The following is a 22748-nucleotide window of genomic DNA, read 5'->3' as shown; positions in this document are numbered from 1 at the left end:
AGTTCAGTTGATTTTTTAAAGTGTGTGTGTGTGTGTATAGTATGTATATATATATGTATGTGTGTATAGTATGTATATATATATATATATATATATATAGGTTTTAGTTAGATTTTAGGAGTTAATGTTGATGATATATATATATATATATATATATATATATATATATATATATAGGTTTTAGTTAGATTTTAGGAGTTAATGTTGATGGCTGAATGGTTCCTGCTTTATCACTAACTGTTAACCAGAGTTTGATATCTGCCTACCTCTTGATGCAAGAGAAAATATTGAAAAAAGAATTTTAAATTACAGGATCATAGAATCCTTAAGGGAGCCCTTTAAGAAACCATTCAGCTCCAGTTTAATTGTTTTGCCTTTTCAAATCTCATGTACAGATATATTGATTCGTAATTCATTCTTTCACACATACGTTTTGAGCTCTGATTATGTACCAGAAATATTCAAGGTGCTGGAGGTAGAGAACAAAATGGTCAAAGTCTTTGTCTTCATGGAGCTTACATTCTAGTGTTTGCGCTAGTGGTAGTCAATGATATTTATATGTAGTAGAAGAAATAATGATATCTACTTTCTAAGGAGAAAAATAAATCAGAGAAGGATGACAGAGGGGGTGTTGGGTGGTGTTAGACAGTTGCAGTTTTGAAAAGTGGTCAGGGAAGGCCTCCCTGGGAAACTGACATCTTTTGTAAAAGATGATGGTAGAGGCAAGGGAATAACTATGTGAGTGGTCTGGAGAGAGGAGTATATCAGGCAGAGGGAGCAGCAAATATAGAGGCTTGAGGACCAGAGCTTAAGTGTGTGAGGAATAGCAGAGGGTGCTTGACTCTGGGGAGTGAGAAGGGAGCATGGTAAAAGAATGAATCAGAGAAAGAGTAGGAGTCCAGCAGGGACTTGGAGGCCATGTTATCAAATGACTTTTACTTGGAAGCTGTTGAAATAACCCATGTGAGACTTGTTGGTGGCTTGAATTAGGGTAGTTTACATTGAAGATTGTTTGAAGTGATTGGATTCTGAATGTTATATTCACAATACAGTTTTACACACTATGACTCAGAACTTTTAGACTAAAAATAGTTTTTATATATTTCTGATATTTCTCTTGTGACTGTTGAACCTGTTGTTACTCAATGATTAAGCCATTTTGCCTTTTCTCAGCTGAATAGTTCTATAAAGGGTTTAGGTAATTCAAGCTATCCCAGAAAGCACTGGGGCTCATTTTGAGTACCTTTTTTCCCCTCCCCCTTCCGCCACTGCCCCCAGCAGAGTAATAATAATACTGTACAAGCAGTCATCATCTTTAAGAGAACTGTAAACAGTTCAGTGTTTGGAGACGTCAGGTGGCATCCTAACAAGCTGAAATTCCCCTGCTTATCACTGCAGATACCAACATTCTTGTCTCTCCTCTGACACCTGAGGATTGTTTCACTTTCTTCCCCTTTCCCTTCCCTATTCTTGGAGTTTTAGGAAACCACTATGTATGTGTGGCCAAACATTAGAAAGAAGATTGACACTCAAGTCTCATTGCTCAAATATGGTCATTTTCCATAAATTCCCTGGATTCTTGAAAAGAAGATACATTCCGCAATTGTTGGGTACATTATTGTACATATGTCGATAGGACAAGCTCATTCATTGTGTTAATGAACCCTTTCCTGATGTTTTTTTGTGCTTGATTTCTTAAGAATTAGGGTAAAATTCCCCCTGTATGATGGTGGAATTGTCAGTTTCTCCTTTTTTTTCTGTTGATGTTTGCTTTAAATATATTAAAACTATTTGATTAGGTGCATTCAAGTATATTGAATCTTTTATCACTGTTTATTAGTAACCTTCATTATATCAAGTCATATTTTTGCTTTAGAGTCTGTTTTGTCTGATAGTAATCGAATTTTGTCTTGGTTTGTATTCACTGGTATACTTTTTAGTCCTTTCATTTCAGTATTTCTGGGGCCTTATATTTACGTTTATCTCTGGAAAACATCATATAGCTAGATTATGTTTTTTAATCCAGTTTAACACTATTGTCTTTTAACTGGAACTCTCCCCACCACCGTTTTTATTGTGATTAGAGCTATGCCTGGATTGATTTCATTATCATAAGTGGTAGTACTTTCTATTCCTATACATTTTTCCCTTACCCGTATTTGGCTGGATCCCCTCCCTATCCTTTGTCTCTCTCCTCAGTTTGGAGGTTATATTGTCTATATCAGTTCTTTTACTGGCTATGCTAGATATTTTAACATCCATCCTTTTAAGTTTGGCATAAGAAGTATTATCGTTCTCCAAAACAGGATACCTCTTTACTTGTATGTCACTTTTAACTCCCTAATTAGATAATATTATTATTGTATACAATCAGTCACTATTTAGAGGTTTTTACCATTTCTTTTTATATCTCTGACCTTCAATATGAGATCATTTTCTTTTTTCCTAAAGCACATGTTTTTCCTTCTAGTTGTTTTAAAATTTTAAAAATTGCTCACCCAAATTGAGTTTAAAAATTTATAGTACAGGTTCTTCTTTCACATATATATTTTTTAAGATTTTATTTATTTATTAGAGAGAGCATGAGTAGGGGCAGAGGCAAAGGGAAAGGGAGAAAGAGACTCTCTGCTGTGTGGAGAGCCCGATGATGTGGGGTTCGGTCCCAGGACCCTGAAATCATGACCTGAGCTAGTCAGATGCTCAACTGACTGAGCCACCCAGGCTCCCCTCACAAATCCTTTTAAATCTATCTATCTATCTATCTATCTATCTATCTATCTATCTATCTTAAAATATTTTTTAAAAATTTATTTGTTAGAGAGAGGGAGAAAGAACATAAGCAGGGGGGAACAGCAGAGGGAGAGAGAGAAGCAGACTCCCTGCTGAGCAGGGAGCCTGATGCAGGACTTGATCCCAGGACCTCTGGGATCATGACCTGAGCCGAAGGCAGACACTTAACCAATTGACCCACCCCAGTATCCCATGTTTTTAAATTTAATTCTTCCCTGTCTATGCTCTATAAATAGTTTTTTGATGGAAAAAAGTATACTGTCAAGTGCAATCTGTGTTTTCTATTTAAATATATATATATAAAATCATATAAAAACGTAATATCCTTCTCATAAAGTCAAAGATAAACTTTAGGCTTAGAGTCTACCTGCTAAATTCATGGATTCGTTATTATGGCTTTCTGACTGAGGCATTTCCCTACTGGGCTTTTAAATGTTGCACATTTAAAATCTAGTGCTAAGGTTTTAGCTTAAAATTAGAGATAAGATTTTTGCCACTTCTGAAAGCACTGGCATATCTGCTTTGTGATAACAGCCTTTTATTACTTTAGCTTACTTTCTGAAATACCCCTACCACATAGAAACTTCTAATCCATTGATCTCTACCCCTTTCTTGTTCATCAGCCCCCTTCAGTATTTGCTTTCCTCTGAATATAGCTTTAATCCCATGGCTAAGCATTATAATCATTCTTTTATTAGTACTTTCAGTTCCCCTGGTAAAATCTCAACCCTTGATAAGCCTAATTAATTACCTGATTGTTCTATGCCTGAATATTGCTGAAGAAAAGCACATAGCCTAACATGTTGGCATCACTGTAAATTCATGATCACAGACATCAGGTGGACATTCAACACTGTCTGCCATCTTACATTTCCCTGGGTGGGTTGCTCTCCCTGCTCTGCAGTAGCTCTTTCATACTTTTTCTGTTCTATTCTTCGTGCTCTGCCTCATACTTACTTAATAGAAACAAATAGAAGTCACTAGGTAAGAATGATCTCAGTTTCCCATCACCATATTTACAGAGGTGAATCCTTTTTCATTCTTTCATTCTGCTTTCTTGTACAGAAGAAATATAACTCCCTTCAAAGATATTCTCTCTTCTTTTCCTGGTAGAAATATTCATATATGTCAGTATCTTCCATCTGAAAAATTCAGAAACAAAACAAAACAAAACAAAAATTCTCCCTTGACACCACATCCTTTGAAACAGCACCCTATTTTCTTACTTCCCTTTAAGTAAAATCAAGCTTCTTTTTTTTTTTTTTTTAAAGATTTTATTTATTTATTAGACAGAGATAGAGACAGCCAGAGAGAGAGGGAACACAAGCAGGGGGAGTGGGAGAGGAAGAAGCAGGCTCACAGCGGAGGAGCCTGACATGGGGCTCGATCCCAGAACGCCAGGATCACGCCCTGAGCCGAAGGCAGACGCTTAACCGCTGTGCCACCCAGGCGCCCCTAAAATCAAGCTTCTAAGGAGTTGTTTGTACATACTTCTTCCTTTTTTCCCCCCCAGTCTTTAATCCACATCATTCTGGCCTTTGTTTCCCATTGTTAACTCAAAACTTACTTTGCTAAAGTAGGAAATGACTTTAATGTTTGTGATTATGTATACTTCTCAGTTCCTGTTTGCAGTATTCAACAAAGTAAATGGCTTCCTTCTTGAAGGACTCTTCTCATGGTTTAGATGTTACTGTGTGGCCTGTGTTTTCCTCTTCAGCTCTCTGGCTGTGCCTTCTTAGTTTCCTTTGTCAGCACTTTCTCTGTGGCCTGACATCTTAATGTTCCTCAAGGTCCTCTTCTATTCTCAATTTATACTCTTGCCCCAGGCTGTACTGATAAACTCAAATTTATATGTCTCGCACATTTCTCTCATCTGAGTTTTAAGTTCATATATCCAAAACCCTACTTGATCTCCATTGTATATCTGACAGGCATTTCAAAGTTAATATTTCAAAATAGAACTCTCCCCACACTCCAGCCTGTTCCTCAGTTGGAATTTCCATCCATGACACAGCAAATCAACCCATTTGCTAAATCCATACATTTGGTAGTTACTGTCAATTCCTTTCTTCCCTTCCTCCTTCCTTTCCATCAGCAAGTGTTATTAATTATACTTCCCAAATGCTTTAAAAATCTATCTATTTCTCTCCATCTCTACTCCCACAGTTCACACTTGTAGACTCCTGTAATAACATCCTAACTGATCTCAGGCCTCTACTTCTCAGAGCAGCTGGAGTCATTTTCATAAAATGGAAATCAGATCATCTCACTCTCCTGCTTAAGATCTTTTGTTCAGTATCCATTGCTTTGCAAACAAAATCCATACTCCATAGTGTGACCTTAAAGGTCTTGCACAATTGGGCTTTGCCTACCTTTTTAGCCTCCTTTACTTTCATGTTCACCTTATTTTAGCTACACTGGGCCTTTTAAAAGTTTCTTGAACAGTCAAGTTTAGGGCCTCTGTCCCTAGTGTCATTTTGGTCTTACCTAATATCACATCTCTATTGCTGCCTTTTGTGACCTTCCGATCTAAATTATTTCTATGAATTTATTTGATGTCTCTCTTCTCCACTAAATGTTAAGCTTCAGTAGGACAAGTAACTGTGTGAACCACGGTGTCATTAGCCTCTCATATATTGCCTGATTTAGAATAAATATTGGATGGAAGGATGGAGGGATAGATGGATGTGTAAAAATCTGATCTGTAACGAGATATATAGATGAAAACTGATAAGCAAATGTAGAGTCCCTTCTTTTCCCCTTGTTAATAGCAGATGGTAATAAATACACATTTCTTTTAATTCTTTCAGCAAGATCTCTGCACCTTCTTGATATCAAGAGCCTGCAAAAACTCAACACTGGCTAATTATTTATACTGGTATGTGAAATAATCTTCTTTTTATTTTCTGATTACTGGTTAGGACTATTTTTTCCCATACTATAAACTTAAAGGCAATATAAAATAAGGTATGAGAAGTTACCAAAAGCCTAAATGTAGTATTTACATCTACCTGGCTCTGTTTCTTTACAACTGTGTTAATCAAAATGCTTGTTAGCACTACTGTTTCTCTTCCCTTCACTGACTTTCCAGGATCTAGGATAAAACTGGATAATAGGTTTTGCAGTTTGATATCTATTTACCTCTTAGGCTATTTAGGTAGTGTAAGTATGATTCCTCACAATCTTTCAGGAGTGTATTTTCACATTATTTACTATAGCATTGGAATCATGCAAAAACAGGAAGCTGGAATTTGAAGGTACTTCTCTCATGGATGAGGAAACTGAGGCAGAGGCATGATGTAGGTGAACTTGGTGGAACCTCAGTTAGAATTAGATCATTTATTTAGCACTTTGTGATTTACAGAATGCTTTCAGTGACCTTTTCTCCTTTGTCCCCATGAAGTTAAATGGGGCAAGTAGAAGTATCTCTATTTTACATGAGACAGGTTTCCTGAGTGAGGTGAAGGGAAGAGCAACTAAGGCCATAGAAAGGCTGACTGACTTCCTGAGACACAAGTAATATGAAGCCTGTCTCCCTTTATCTGTCACAGAATATTAAAGTGCAAAGAACAGTAGCTTAGGCCACAACGAGCAGTATTTTGGTTCAGTAAAAGAAAGCACTAGGACTAAACACTAGACAAGAGAGCCTTCTCCAGTTTTGTAGAGCAAACAAAGGGCTGAGCCAGCTGGGCAAGCCCTACCTAAACCCTCTGTTCAGAAACATTTTTAAACTTGTTGATATACTTGATAGTATTTATTTATTTATTTATTTATTTATCTATTTATTTATTTATTTTTAAGATTTTATTTATTTATTTGACAGAGATAGAGACAGACAGCGAGAGAGGGAACACAAGCAGGGAGAGTGGGAGAGGAAGAAGCAGGCTTCCAACGGAGAAGCCTGATGTGGGGCTCGATCCCAGAACTCCGGGATCATGCCCTGAGCCGAAGGCAGACGCTCAACGACTGAGCCACCCAGGCGCCCCTTGATAGTATTTAACTGTGGAAATTGTTTCTAATCTAAAATACTGTCTGATTTATTGGGTTTACTTAAACAGTAGAAATGAATAGATATCCATTCTGAAAGCTAATTATTTTTGAAGTTTAATGAGGCATTCTGCTTTCCATGAAGGAATTAAAGTACTGTCTTGTTTTAGACTGAGTTTGGAAAACTGCCCTGTAGGTCCCATTCTCTCACTCTCCAAACATTTTTCGGGACACTGCCATTGTGGCCAAGATATATGCACCTAAATCAGAGGGTTCTTTTAACAAATACAGCTGTCTGTTATGTACGTATACAATAAATAATTATTTAGTTTCAACCTTTATGGTTGCCTTTACAATGAAGAAAAACTGCTATCAACAATCTTAACTAAATCTGTCATTTTTCCCCCCACTGCTTTGGAACCTGTAATTTTCTTTTCCTGTTGGTCCTAGAAATGAAAAGAAAAATGCCTCTTTATTTTTATTTTAGCAGTTTAATATAATATTCATAAAACTACATTTCTGTCACAGTAAATTTCAGTATGTCCTTGAAAAATACCCACAGAATGTTTTGGCTAGTTGTTAACCACTATTTTTACTTTGAAAAGTTTACTTGGCAATTCTCATAATACCAAATAGCTACTATTTCCTTTTAATGTAATCTTTTGGTCCCTAATGTTCTCCATATCCCAATCTGAATTCTTAAGTGTATGTTTATTCACTGTTATTACGGAAAATTTCCTCATGAACATCTAAGTAAATATTTGAAAGGGAATAAAAAATATATATAGCACTCAGCATGTTGCCAAGTTTTTGGGTAAGCTTCTTAGGTATTTTAAAATTAAGATTTTACATATTTTTTAAATCATTTACTGAGAATTCCTTTATAGGTATTTTTATTTTCTTGCAATATTCATGAAAAGTTTTCTCTGGCTCAGAATTTATAGTCTAGAGTAGTCAATGTTTTAAGAGTTGTGTGTGCAGGGGCGCCTGCGTAGTGCAGTCGTTAAGCGTCTGCCTTCAGCTCAGGGCATGATCCCTGGGCCCTGGGATTGAGCCCCCACATCAGGCTCCTCCGCTGGGAGCCTGCTTCTTCCTCTCCCACTTCCCCTGCTTGTGTTCCCTCTCTCACTGGCTGTCTCTCTCTCTGTCAAATAAATAAATAAAATCTTAAAAAAAAAAAAAAAAAAGAGTTGTGTGTGCATATACTGATTATGTGGAGTTTTAAAATTATGTATTCTTCGGATTTGACTATAGACCAGATTTCATTGTAAAATCTGAAATTAGTTATGATAGAACCTTTGACCTCTTATTTCAAGTAGGAAGAGTTTTCAGACCATTCTGAAAGCAGCTAAACAGTAGGAAACCTATTAGATGAGCAATTTCCAGCAAGGCAACAGTTTCCATTCAGAAAGAATGCTTTGTTTTCTCCATAGACAGTAAACAAAGTGCAGCTCCAACTCCCAGTCTTATAAACATTCCATCAAACTTAGATTTGATTTGTGTTTTCCCGCTATGTATCTGATTCATTGAAGCAATAGTATGTGCTATGTCTACTCCTTCTCTGAGGAGTAATTGTTTTTCCTGTATTTACAGTGCATATTACATATTCAGAAATACTCATGGGGAGAAAAAAGCTATTGATGTGGGCTTCTGACATTGGTAGACACTGCTTTTGTGATTGTTGGGTGAAAATATGGAAAATAATTTCAGTAGTTGGTTTAAAATGATCATTCGCTTCCTTTGAACATGGACAGAGTAGTATAAAAATATTAATCAAATGTAACAATTTAAAGGCCTTTCACTCTAAGCATACACTTATTATAACAAATGTATTAAAATAAAAATTTTAATTGATTGTGCTCTTTCCTTCCAAACCTTTTGAATTTCCTTTTTCATTTTTTCCCTTTCCAGTGATTTAAGTGGGATTCCTGCTATAGCTGAATCCTTAGGGGCCTATAGTTGTGCAGACAATCCTTTTAAAATGAATAGTGTCAACCTTTTAAGCCACAGAGGGGAGTTATAGTCTCCAATCTGTAAAGTGTTGGACATCGGGATCCATAAATCGTTCCAGTTTTTTATTTTTATAGCTATTCCAGTATGTTGAAATTGAAAGTAAACTTTGGATGCTTTGACATGTTTTTCTATAACTTTTAAGACCTTTCAAGGTAATAAAGGTTATTTACCCTACAAAATGAAATTGCCAGGAAGCAGGTAGCCCACTGATGTCATCTTACAATGGGTACCTGGACAGTTTTGTCTGCATTTCTACTTGAAGATGATAGGTTTCAAGGGAATACCTTAGAGTGCTTTGTAGAATCTACTTACTGCTGTGAACTGAGAATCCAGAAATGATTCAAATCTAGGTCGTTTAGTCTTGATCTAAATTTGTCCTTCATATTTGGAGATGAGGTTGTCATTTGTATTTTAGATGGACTTTTCTTTTTGCAGCAGAACTTTGGCTTGGAAGATGTTTTGACCTTTATCATGAGCATCAGTGTAGACCCTCAGTCATAGGAAATAGCTGTGACCGTTGTGCTTACTTGGTGGTTGGGGACACCTGAACAAAAGCAGTGGAGTCTATATATTCTGGTCATCTGTATTACTCATTTAGAACTGAATGTCTCCATAAACACACAGAAAAAGACAATATACTAAGGTAATGGAGAAAGTCAAGGACTTTAAAGGATGGAAAGTCTGAATAGGATTTGGAAAGGACTGTATATTGACAGTTTTATAGTTTAGAATCACTGTCTTTTTAACATTTCTAGGTGGTGTCCTGAAATGACCAAGCATTCTGGAATACTGCAAACAGGAAATAAGTTTCTCTTTTTTTTGTTTTAAGATTTTATTTATTTGACAGAGAGAGAGACAGCCAGTGAGAGAGGGAACACAAGCAGGGGGAGTGGGAGCAGAAGAAGCAGGCTCCCAACAGAGCAGGGAGCCTGATGCAGGGCTTGATCCCAGGACCCTGGGATTATGTCCTGGGCCGAAGGCAGACGCTTAACGACTGAGCCACCCAGGCACCCCAAGAAATAAGAGTTTCTCTTAACTGTTCTTAGCTTATTCATCTAGAGTAGAATTGTCCAATGACACTTTCTGCAGTGATGGAAATTATCCATAACGCTGCACATATGGCCACTGAGCACCTGAAATGTAGAATGTGTGACTGAAAAACTGAATTGTTTATTTTTATTTAGTTTTAATTTTATTTTAAATAGTCATATGTATCCCATGGCTCTAAAAGGCACTTGTTTTTGTTTTTGTTTTTTTTAAGAGAGGGAGAGTGAGAGAGAGGGGAGAGGGAGAAGGAGAATCTTAAGCAGGCTCCACACCCAGTGTGGAGCCTGATGCAGGGCTTGATCTCACAACCCTGAGAACATGACTTGAGCCGAAATCAAGAGCTGGACTCTAAACCAGCTGAGCCACCCAGGCACCCCTCTAGAAGGCTTTCTTGATTCAAGATTCAAGAATGCCTTTTGAAGTCTTGGCTTAGAACTCCTGTTGGGAACATGCTATGATGGAAATAGTGTCATGGTTCAGTTCTTCATTCCACTTTACAGAGAATTCTAGGCTATACAATTCTAGGATTTTAAACCACTGCTAGTATCATGGTAAGGCTTTTACTTTACTTTTTACTTTTACTTTTATGAGCCCTTAAAATGTTTCTGTGTATAAGACTGTTACGGGTATGTCAGGGGCTACTGAAAAGTTTTAAGATGTGGCCTATGGCATCAGTTTCTTTATAACCTATGGAGGGAACTAAGAGTTAAACACGTGAAACCATTTGGTAACATCAGCACAAGTTGTCTTAGAGGCTAGGCCTATCCTAAGAAGTCTGAGAAGGAGGGACCTGTCAGGGTCTCTGAAGATTTCCTGGAAGAGATAAAATGTCTCCTGTACTTGAAGGGTGAATAGAATATGGAAAGATGGAGATGGGAACGTATTTCTGGACATTACTGCAACCTGAGCAGAAGTACCAAGTGGATGCACATGCTTGGAGTGGTTAGGGGACTGACCTGACTGTAGTGTGCATATGTAAATTGAGGATAGTGGAAGTTGGAACCCGATGCTGGGGCCACAAAATCTGTGTTAAACTGGTAGATAAGAGAGAACCTTTGGTGTTTTTGTTCATAAAGGTGGGACATTATGAAGATAGTTTAAAAGAAAAAAAAATTAGGATGATTGTATTGAGTAATAACGGGTTTCTTTTTAGAGTTGGAGAGGCCAGGTGAGAGGTATCTGCTGGCTGGCTAGTAGTACAGAACCATGGTAAGAGGCATTTTATAGGAAAAAAAATCAACAGAGTCTGGTGACTAATTGAGTATAGATGTTTGAAGCAGGGGAACGGGAGCTAGGTTTGGCTCTATGTGCATGGACCACAAATTAAACACAAAGTGCCAGTGATGATTTTAGGTGGCACTTATGTTCTCTGGTCTGGCTACTGCCTCACCTCTCCTTTTGTAGTCAGGTGATTCAAACATTTATGTTTCCTGCCTGATTTTTGGGAAAACTTGAGTTTGTAAACCCCGCTACAACGGAATTCCCAGCCCAAATGACTGGAATATTGGTAGATTCAATAGAGATAGAAAAATAACTCATTTAATGTGGTAAGTTCAGTTTTGCACATGTTCAGTTAAAAATGACAGTGTCTTGGAAAGGGGGTATGCTGCTTGAAAATTAGGGTGGATGAATGTGAAAAGACATGTAAAAATGCAAAATTGGTACAATAAAAGGGATATATGTATTTATATTTGAGAATTATCAGCGTTGAGATAATGGCTGGATCTATGAGATTTGAGTCATTCATTCATTCAGCAATAACCTATAGAGTATTATGAGCCAGTCCTGAAAGTGCTGAGGGTATAGTATAAACAAGACCGGTTAGCTTTCTGCTCTCATGAAGTTCAACTTCCATTGGCAGACTATACTTTTTCCCAGAAATAATATAAAAAAAAATAATAAGTGGCTGTGACTTGAGATTTGAAAAACACTATCAGATAGATCAGGGAGTTGAAAAGTTTCATGTGATTTTTAAAGATAAAACAGTGTGAGGGTAAGCTTAGCGGGACAGAAAGGGTTGTGACCCAGGAGCCCAAAGTTCTGTTCTGACCGAGGAACCCAAAGTCCTAGTCTCTGGTTTCAGGTCTACAGTCAACTAATGATTGTACAGTGGGCCAGACACAACCCCTCTTAAGTTTCACTATTGATGAAATAAGGAAGTTGGTCTAGATCTGTGTTTTTCAAACTACATGTCATGATCCACTGTAATCAATTTATAGGCTCACAATCTAATATTTGTTATTTAAAGAAAAATGAAATAGAACAGAGTAGCAAATATTAACATTTTCTAGAATATTGTTTTGTGAAACTTTTTTGTTTTGGGGCATCTGTGCGCACACATGTGGCTGTGTGTCTTGAGTTGTGATATAAAATGTGTTTATTAATATGGCTTGTTCCTGTCAGAACAGTTAGAGAACACTCGCCTCTATGATCTAATTCAAATCATTAGCTATAAGATTTGGTAATTATATAAGCAGTTCAGGTTTAAGAATATATTTAAAATTTCTTTAACCCTCTAAAACTACAATTTTATGATACACAAATGGAAGATTATGTATGGATTTTTGAGAAATGGGGAGATTGGATGGGAAAAAATAAATTTAAAATTGTATTCATTTTACAGAGGTATATTAATGAGAAGTATCTTCAGAGAAGTTTTCAGAATAAGAGAGCCTTGGGGCGCCTGGGTGGCACACCGGTTAAGCGTCTGCCTTCGGCTCAGGGCGTGATCCTGGCGTTATGGGATCGAGCTCCACATCAGGCTCCTCTGCTATGAGCCTGCTTCTTCCTCTCCCACTCCCCCTGCTTGTGTTCCCTCTCTTGTTGGCTGTCTCTATTTCTGTCGAATAAATAAATAAAATCTTTAAAAAAAAAAAAAGAATAAGAGAGCCTTACAAAAGGATTACATAGATTTCGAAAATAATGTTTGTAAGTTACTTGGTAGATATGTGAGCTTAGATGATTTCTGAAGATGGTAATGCTATATGTACCTCATAAAGTATTAGGAGAAAATGCTTCTTTTGATGCCAGACTTTTTAGAAAATCTAGGATATTATACAAATTAAGGCATTATTATTTTTAATTTACTTCTTATAAATGATTGTGTATGTGCCCTAATTTTCCACTTTTAAAAGAGTAACGGAAAATGTGTTTCATTACTTCCATTTATTTTTGCAAATGTTAAACTAATCTGGTTGAGTGGAAAAGTAGAAATATTTACAAAATGAATCTGACTCTCATTTCACCTCTTATGAATGACTTAACATATTTTTAAGGTATGTGATAGTGGAATGTGAAGATCAAGACACTCAGCAAAGAGACCCAAAGACCCATGAGATGTACTTGAATGTAATGAGACGATTCAGCCAAGCATTGTTGAAGGTAACCATTTCATGTGGGGGTTGTCAAAAACATCAGACAAAGGCCAGATCTGGCCTGTTGCCTGTTTTGGTATATCCCATGAGCTAAGAGTGGTTTTTATGTTTTAAATGGTTGAAAAAAAAATAAAAAGAAGAAGAATATCTTGTGACATATGAAAATGATGTGAAAGTCAAATTTCAGTGTTCCTTCGTAAAATTTTATTGGAACATGATCATTTGTTTTCATATGTTTATGGCCACTTATGTACTGCAGTAGTAGTTGAATAGTTGAGATGGAAACTGTATGGCCAACAAGACCTAAAGTATTTATTCCTTGGCCCTTTACAGGAAGTGTGTTGACCTCTGATTTAATGAAATAAACCTGTCCATGGAACAAAGAAATTCCAAAGCTTTGCTTTTCTATTTCCCTCTCTTCTGTTTTGTTTATCAAGACTAGGTACATTTTCAGAAATTTGACAACGCTCATATTGCAGGTACTTACTACATAACTTATATTTTTGCCTCTTAAACAGTTTTTACAGTCTGCGTAAGACCATTTTCTCCTCTTTGGTGTTGTGATTCTTAAAGTGCTGTGGCACAGTTCAGCCAGCAGAGGGTGCACGGGCAGTGAGGACTCTCAACAGCATTGATCTGTGATTTGCTACAGAAATAGTTGACTTCATAGCATCTTTTATCTGCAACTGCAGATAAACATGTTTCATGTTCTTACAAATTTAAATCCAGTCTTATTGAGATTTTGGAGGCTAAACTTTACTATAGTTCTCAGATCTCAGACCTTCTCTGCATTCACCTATTGGCAGATAAAGTAGTTGGTCTTCTCTTCTAACCTCCATTCTGTCACTTATAGCTTTTGTCATCCTGTGAAGAAATTTCACTTTCTCTGAGCTTAAATTTCTTCACCTTCAAAATGTGGATGATAACAGTTGCCTAGCCACCCTTATCAGTGTAATTGGGAAAATTAAATGAGAAAATGTATTTTATAATATTTTATGAACTGGGAATTCATTACGTAAGACTTTATGGCATTTAATTTTTATGACTTATATTTTACTAAGAAAGCATGCATTACGTTGCTATTTGAGTGCTTTTCTTTTCTCAGTAGATTTTTAGTTCCTTAAAGATGATATTGTTTCTGCCATATGCCTAGTGCATTTCTGAAGACATAGGCTTCCAGATATTTATTGAGTCAACGAGTGACTGCATTTTGGGTGAATGAATTCTCTCTTATCACATGGTTGTATGTGAAGAAAAATGCTGTTTTTGATAGATGAGTATTCGCTGAAGACTCAGATAATTTTCAACTGTGGAAGAGTTGGCAGTGTTTAAATAAGCTAGCAGCTTTCTCATTATCTCTGAATCAAGATAATTAATCTTTTTCAATTTTCACTTTGTATTGAAGTTTGTAGCTATTAGAAGAATAAATAAAGATCACCCATGCTATTAAAGAAACCCTGATCATTATGCTACACAGAACTAATTTTCCTTTCCTTGAATCCCTTCAGGGTGATAAGTCTGTCAGAGTTATGCGTTCGTTGCTGGCTGCACAGCAGACATTTGTAGATCGGCTGGTGCATCTAATGAAGGCAGTGCAGCGTGAAAGCGGAAATCGTAAGAAAAAGGTAAACCTATGGGCTTTGCTTTTTGTTTATGACTAATGATGTTTCAGTATCATAAAATACTGAGTTTTGGTACTATCTCTCCGGGTTGATATATTTTATGAAATTCTTATGTAATTATAGCAATAGGAAGATTTATAAGCCTGATTATGTATAGGATCCTGTTTTATGAATTTATATATGTACATATATGTATTGATTTAATCCTCACAACAACTCTGTAAATTAGATACTATTATTATCTCAATTATAGGAAAAAGTGGGGGTAGAGAAGTTAAATAATTTTTTAAAAATTCTTTATTTAAATTGAAGTTAGTTAACATATACTATATTATTAGTTTCAGGGATAGAATTTAGTGATTTATCAGTTGCATATAACACCCAGTGCTCATTACATCAAGTGCCCTCCTTAATGCCCATCACCCAGTTATCCCATCCCCCCACCCACCTCCCCTCCCAACAACCCTCATTTTGTTTCCTAGAGTTCAGCGTCTCTTATGGTTTGCCTCTCTCTCTATTTCCATCTTATTTTTCCTTCCTTTCCCCATGTTCATCTGTTTTGTTTCTTAAATTCCACATATGAGTGAAATCATATGGTATTTGTCTTTCTCTGACTGACTTATTTTGCTTAGCCTGATACCCTCTAGTTCCATCCACATCATTGCAAATGGCAAGATTTCATTCTTTTTGATGGCTGAGTCATATTCCATTGAGTATATGTATATCACATCTTCTTTATCCATTTGTCTGTTGATGGACATCTGGGCTCTTTCCATAGTTTGGCTATTGTGGACATTGCTGCTGTATACAGTGGGATGCATGTATCCCTTCGAATCACTACATTTGTATCCTTTGGATAAATACCTAGTAGTGCAATTGCTGGATCATAGGGTAGCTCTATTTTTAACTTTTTGAGGAGCCTCCATACTGTTTTCCAGAGTGGCTGCACCAGTTTGCATTCCCACCAACAGTGTATGCGGGTTTGAGGGGTTAAGTAATTTGTCCAGCAACCTCAGCTAGTAAATATTATAGTTGGGGTTTGTTTCCAGGCATTCTAAATCCATATTTTTAATCTACAATGCTTTATGGGTCTCATTTTAGAATTTTAACATCCTCGCATATAATGTGTTTGATGTGGAAAGGACCCCTAGGGATCATGGAGACTGGAATTAGGCTGAGAAAATGAAAGTCCAGTGTGACTTGTCCAGGGTGGCAGAATTAGTTGTTAGTAGCAGCACTGGCTTTGCATCTGTTCTCATGACTAGTACATGGGTCTTCCTCTCAAGTAAGCCTTCTACTTGATGACAGTAGATGAGTATCTGTTTTTCATATGTCATTTTCCCTCATCATTAGCCCAAATGATATGAAGGATTCACTTGATAGCTTCTCTTTATCTAGTCCCACCACAGGCAGATCTTTCTTGGTGACCTTTGTAAAAGAACATAGCACATTTTACTATTGTTCTCTAGACTTGTGAGAGGAAAGTGGAGAGGAAAAAAAGGTGAACAATGGAGTCAGGAGTTCAAAGGCAGGGGATCAGGTCTAAAGAGAAATGCTAGTAGATATATGTGCAAGGAATAATGTTCACAAGGTCTTTTAAGAAGGAGAAAATAGGCTGAAGAGAAACACATTTTTATTGAGATGACTTCTTTTTGTCATTGCTGTGAAAAAGTCACAAACCATGGTTAAATAACTAAATCCCTACTGCTATTCCTTCTGGAGCCCCTCTCCACAGAGGTGCATATGTGAGGAAGCAGTGTGATCCCACATACCCACCTGCAGGAGTGTCAGTCCCTGCAACTGTCAGTGTGGGCATATGTTTAAACCAGTTTGTGTTTGTGTAACATGCTCTTCTATTTGTCACACACATGAGTCTGGCTGCACCTCAGTTTTAACTCTTCTGGAGGATAACTGTGTACCCATTTGAGGTATCACTTAAAGCTTCCCAAAATATATTTTGTATTTGACAAACAGCCGATATTTTAAATCAGACAATCTTAAATATAGTCTCAATATTGGCTAAAAATCTTTCTAGACATTTTTTATGGTGTGTTAAAAGACAAACCATTTTGTTAATGTATATTTACTAGAAACAAGCCCTGGCACCATGGAGAAATGCCAAGATGGCTCTCTACTACCATTATTTGTGTTATTATTAGTAACAGTGAAATCACTACTGCTAATAATTTAAAATCGTATGCCGCACTTTTCCATCCCTGCATTTCCATAATGAGTTTGGGAGAAATGTCATATGAATACAGCAGTGTTAGATATGTAGGAATGTTATCTGTGAGTTATTAGCAAAATGGGTGAAACAAATGATAAAGTTTTTGCAATAGTGTTTTCCTGTGTTGACCTCTAGTTTAAGAAGAATTCTGTTGAAAGAGGTCTCTGAGTCTAGAAATTTGAGTTCACTGAAAATGCATTTCCATCAATACTTTTAAAAAATTTCACTAAGGTGCCTGGGTGGCTCAGTCAATTAAGCATCTGCCTTTGGCTCAGGTTATGATCTCAGGGTCTTGGGATTGAGTCTGCTTGTCCCTCTCTCCCTTCCCCCGCTCATGCGCGTGCGCAAGCTCTCTCTCAATAAATAAATAAAATCTTTTTAAAAATTTTAATTAAAGCTTTCATTTTGAATGGTGTTAAATATTCTCTTTTCACTTTTTGATTCTTTAGGTGATAATATTCGTTTATTCTGTAAAAATGTATTGCATGCCTACTGCATGCCAAATACTTTTTTAGGTTCTGGGGATATAGCAGTGAATATAAAAATTCTGTTCTTATGGGGCTTTGGAGGAGAAAGTAAATAGAATAAGTGAGTGAAATACAGAGTAGATACTTTTGTATGCTATGGAGAAAAATAAAGCAGGAAAAGGAAACAGGAAGTGCTGGGTTTGAGTAGTAAGGCAGTGTTTAACCTCTTGATAGCGTGGTTAGGAAGGCCTCATTAGGAAGTTGACATTTGAACAAAGACCTGAAGCAGGTGAGGGGGCTAGCCATGGGCATCTCTAGAGAAGACTGTTCCAACCAGAGGAACAGCAAGGACAAAAGCCTGATGTGAGAGCATATATGTGTGTGTGCCTGACTTATTTGTGAAATAAGAGAAAGCCCAGTGTGTTTGGAGTGGAGGGAGAATGGGGATGAGTAGTAGGAGAGGAGGACAGAGGACAGGGATAAAAGGGAAATGTGGTATATCCTTGTAAGCCATTACAAGGACTTTGACTTAAACACTGAGTTAGCATAGAAGCTGTTGGGGGTTTTGAACAGGAGAGTGACATGACCTACTTTGGTTTTAGCAGCAGTACTGTAGTTGTTTTTGATAAGAGAATGTAAGAGGCAAAGTTGAAGAAGAAGAGCTGTCAGGGGACTACTGCAGTAATCAAGCTGAGAAATGATGGCAGCTTGGAGCCCAGGGCTTGTAGCAGTAGACGTGGTAAGAAGTGGCTGGATTTCTCACCTTTCTTTGATCTGTTTTCTGGTTATTTTATTGGTTATTAGCACATCAATTAGAAATTGGTCATGATAGGATAATTTGGAATTCAGACTAATTGACATTACTTCATACTTGCATATACGATCATACATTTGGTTAGGGAGTAGATTTACTAATTTTTATAAGGGTTATGTAGAAGTTCATGTCAGTTTTCAGTTGACCTTAATTTGTACTTTCTACAGTTAGATGGAGAACTGGAATATTACTGGAGGGGAAGAATCTGACTTTATGTGTTAGAGGTCCTGGAAACATTATTTTTCTGAACTTCCACCGTACTGCTTCCAGAGTTCTCTTCTGCGATGCTGCATCCTCTTAGTACTACTGTAAAGTGGAAGTGCTTTAGGCTGCTAGGATTGGCAGGTCAGGTTTTCCCCTTTAAAAAAACAAGCACACCTGTTCAAAGAATGCAAGACTCTCTGGAAGCTTTCAAGCAGATTGTTCTTTTGCAATTGAATGGAAGGGCTTGATATAAACAGTATAGATGCTGCTACATGACAAAACTGTTTTGCCATGACTTGAATTTTTCAGTGTCCGAATTCTTGGCTCAATGGCAGTATGCGTGTGAGCTGAAGAAAATTAGTGGTAATATCTTAGGAAAAGTTTGATCAGACAGAGCCAGTGAACAGTAAAAGGTAGGGTTCAAGTTCCTCCAAGTGAATTATTTACTTTTTAAACCCAGAACATGTCCTGGAACAGTATACTGAAATTCTTGCTTAATATTTGGTCATACAAAATTAAGCTTCAAGTGAAATGAGTTTCTCTTTGTGGTTTCACACATCCTTTGAAAACAGAAGTGGAGTCTTTAAATCCAGCATGAGTGTATTCCGTATGCTCAGCTGCAGCAAGAAAAATGTATTCCCTAACCTTGTGTAAGTCTAGCTCTTCACAGTCAAGGGATCGCTCCTCTTAAAGTGTGCCGCTGCTCTTGTCAGGCAGATTCCAGGTGTGAGTGCTTGTCTCTTACGGGTGCAACTGTCTCCCTCATGTTACTTTGCATGTACTTTTATGGTGCTTTGGAAACATTTCAAAGTTAATAGAATTGGTCTTTATGTCTTTACCATACGTTTTATAAACTACTTTTCCATTTTAACGCAATCAATTCTTCCTGATTTGTTCTCTTAGAACGAGAGACTACAGGCACTGCTTGGAGACAATGAAAAGATGAACTTGTCGGATGTGGAACTTATCCCATTGCCTTTAGAACCCCAGGTGAAAATTAGAGGAATAATCCCAGAAACAGCTACACTATTTAAGGTAATTGTGATGGATCTCTAATGTCTATGATTGGAACCTAATTCTAGAAAGCAAAAAGAGAGACACTCCCTTCAACAATGATTGCAGTGCAGATAATATCTGTAATTTTGTTTGATTTAGTAAATGCTAGATAAAAAAATCACCTTTTGTTTATCATTATGTCTTGATTTATCAGTAGATATTTTTATATGAAGTGTTTCAGATATTTTTTTTTTTATCTCTGGGTTGTTTTTAATCTTTAATTCTTTGAACTTTTTATTAATTAGAGCCACACCTACTTTTTTCCATGTAAGCTTTTTTTAAAAAAAAGCTTAAAATTTCAACACTTCTATTACCCATTCAGTTCATAAGTTCATGTGATTATAGTCTCGGTTAATCTTTTTAACATTTCTTGCTCTGATATTTGTTCCTGTGACTTGAATTTTTGTCTTGTGTTTTTGGGTAGTAATTCTCTTTAGTCCTTCGTAGCATGCCACGCTTCTTTTGGCTGGCCACGACTTGGATCGTTAGAAAGAGCTGATGGTAGTCACTTTCTCCAGTTGGGCCAAAGGACTGGGCATCGTTACCTGTGAAACATCATTATGTGTTGGACATAATAAAGAAAGGTCTCTGTAAGACATGGTGTTTTACGTTTTGTGATTCTAGGGATGGAAGGGCATAAGTTGCACTGGAATATTACTTTGTATCCAGAAAAAAAAGGGCTCATAGGACAACTACTTATGAATATAAAAAGGGGTGTGATTATACTAAGAAGTAGTTTGGATTTTTTTTCAAGGGTGTGTTTAAAGGCATCCTGTGGCAGCCCAGCTCACACAGCTGAAATGTTAAGTTTTTAAAGTAGCACTGAACCTTTCTGCATATTATGGACTCTGATATTCTATTCTTTTAAGAATTATTCTGTTGCATTACATTTTAAATGTGACTTGCAACTGTTTAATTGGTTTTAAAACTCATTAATGGATGATAACCTGCAATTTGAAAAATATTGGAACAGGAGGTAAAATGCAGATATTTCTTAGCTTGTGTTTACAACTCACTGGAAGCTGAGATGTTAAAAGCTACACACAGACAGGTAACAACTGGTATACATGTGTACACTGGTGTTCCTTTGGGCTGGAACTCTCAAACAAGACCAGCTTCTAGTATTCTCATTCCCTGAGACTAATCAAGAGCAGTAAATCAAAAAGCTAGTTTTACCATTTTTTTGAAACAGGATGGGAAAAAATATTTAAGACAGAGTAGGAGTTGTAGGAGTGGGGTATAGGAGTGTATATCTTCCACTCTTGTTAGGTGGATTCTGGATCCATTTTCTCCTTAAGTGTGCAATATTATATTTATGTCTTAAATGCCTAAAGTGGATGGTCAATAAAATATCATGAGACATGTTTTCAATCCTGATATCCAGTCTTTTTGTTTGTTTTTCTTACGATCCTTAAAATATATGAGCATTCTTAAAAATTCTGGGTTGGAGTTTAGGATTAATGGTTCTAGGGCATTTACTACATGACTCTATCATAGTAATTCTTAACCATTTTTGGGTCACAAATGCCTTTGAGGTAATTTACAAAATATATTTTTGCTTGGGGTGATAAAAGGATATGCCAAATTTAAGATACTTTAAAATTCAGAGTTTTAATCCAAAAGAGGTTATAAGTTCTAAACATATATTCAGTGAAGCATTTTTGATGCCTTTTACCCCCATCATTTTATGGGAAAATTTTCAAGCATACAGCAAAGATTAAAGAATTATAAAGTGAACAACTGGGACCTACTGTTTGACTCTTAACATTTTACTGTATTTGCTCTGTCACATGTCTTAGCAACCTTGCAGAGGAAAAGTCATTTTTATTTTACAGGTGAGTAGACAGGTTAAAGAACATGTGTGAGATTACCCAGCTAGTACCTGGAGGAGCCTGTTCCTATCTGTCACTGACTCTAGAGCTCTTGCTCTTCATGCCATGTAATCTTCTGACTGTTAGCTAGCTCGTTTTCTCCAAGGTATCTAATGACATCTTGCTGCCAGCCCATCTTGTTTCTTTAGGTTCTTATAACTTGTTTACCTTACAGGTGAGGATTTCCTCCTGTGTATAGTAAATCTTCATGCATTAATTTACATCCAAATTTGAAAACAATATTTTTATTTCCAGAGTGCTCTTATGCCTGCACAGTTATTCTTTAAGACAGAAGATGGAGGCAAATACCCTGTTATATTTAAGCATGGAGATGATTTACGCCAAGATCAACTTATTCTTCAAATCATTTCACTCATGGACAAGGTGACTATAACCTTATGTTGTCAGGGAACATTTTTTAATTTTGGAAATCTGTGGTTTAGTGTATATGCTGTGTATGGACACTGAAGTATTTTTAACATTCGGTACAATCCTAGGAAGCTCAGCAGTCTCCACTTGACCTTGAACAAGTGTAGTTGTTTTTGTACACTGCAGAGTGACTCTTCTGTTGAGTATAAAATGAAATTTCATGCATTTCTTTTTATTAAAACTTTTTTCTCGGTTAAGTTCTCTCAGTGTCAGGTTTAGTAATTCCCTTCCTCTTAGTCAGCTAGATCTTTTTGTTCTTTAAATTGCATCCCTGCCCCTGGCTTTAAGAGGAACATAGTTGCCTTCATTTCCCTTTTCCTGGGTCCTATAATACTTCGTGACTAGAGAGAACTGCATAAATGAGTTGGAGGAACCCTACTGTTCATTGAAAACTATTGACAGTGATTTAGAATAAGATAAAAAAAAAATTGGCATACCGTCAACTAAGTGCTTAATGAATTTATTTTGATCAAAGTAAAATTGATTAATTTAGTTAAACTTCAATATAGATTTATTATCTTAATATCTTATATTAAGCTATTATAATACTTGCCTACAAAACTCTTTCAGAACAATCTTTATATTTGGTTAACATATTTTATCTTTTGATCAAAAGCTGCTACGGAAGGAAAATCTGGATTTGAAGTTGACACCCTACAAGGTATTAGCCACCAGTACAAAACATGGTAAGCTTATGTTACACATGGTTATTTCAGTGTCCAGTGAGTCTACTTTTCCTCTTTTAATTGAAAGTTAAGAAATTAGGGATTGAATTCGTTTGTAGCACTGAAGACTGATTGAGCCTCCCTCCTTTTCTCCCTCGCTTCCTCTTGAAAACATTAAATGG

At 36.7% G+C, this 22748-nt stretch overlaps 1 protein-coding gene across 3 annotated transcripts in view; it reads left to right on the top strand.

Moving 5' to 3' along the window:
* PIK3C3 (phosphatidylinositol 3-kinase catalytic subunit type 3) overlaps nt 1-22748 on the top strand; it is a 138466-nt gene that overhangs the window by 64591 nt on the left and 51127 nt on the right. For all 3 annotated transcript variants that reach the window (XM_026496225.4, XM_044382970.3, XM_057313118.1), the window contains 6 exons: nt 5601-5668; nt 13113-13218; nt 14720-14836; nt 19449-19580; nt 21728-21856; nt 22518-22587. In XM_026496225.4, the coding sequence (XP_026352010.3) occupies nt 5601-5668; nt 13113-13218; nt 14720-14836; nt 19449-19580; nt 21728-21856; nt 22518-22587 (622 nt within the window). The remainder of the gene's footprint in view (nt 1-5600; nt 5669-13112; nt 13219-14719; nt 14837-19448; nt 19581-21727; nt 21857-22517; nt 22588-22748) is intronic.

This window comes from Ursus arctos, unplaced genomic scaffold (genome assembly GCF_023065955.2).
Source record: "Ursus arctos isolate Adak ecotype North America unplaced genomic scaffold, UrsArc2.0 scaffold_17, whole genome shotgun sequence".
NCBI classification, from domain to species: Eukaryota; Metazoa; Chordata; class Mammalia; order Carnivora; family Ursidae; genus Ursus; species Ursus arctos.
The sequence above is the reverse complement of the archived record's forward strand: the minus strand, read 5'-3'. Positions and strand labels throughout refer to the sequence as shown.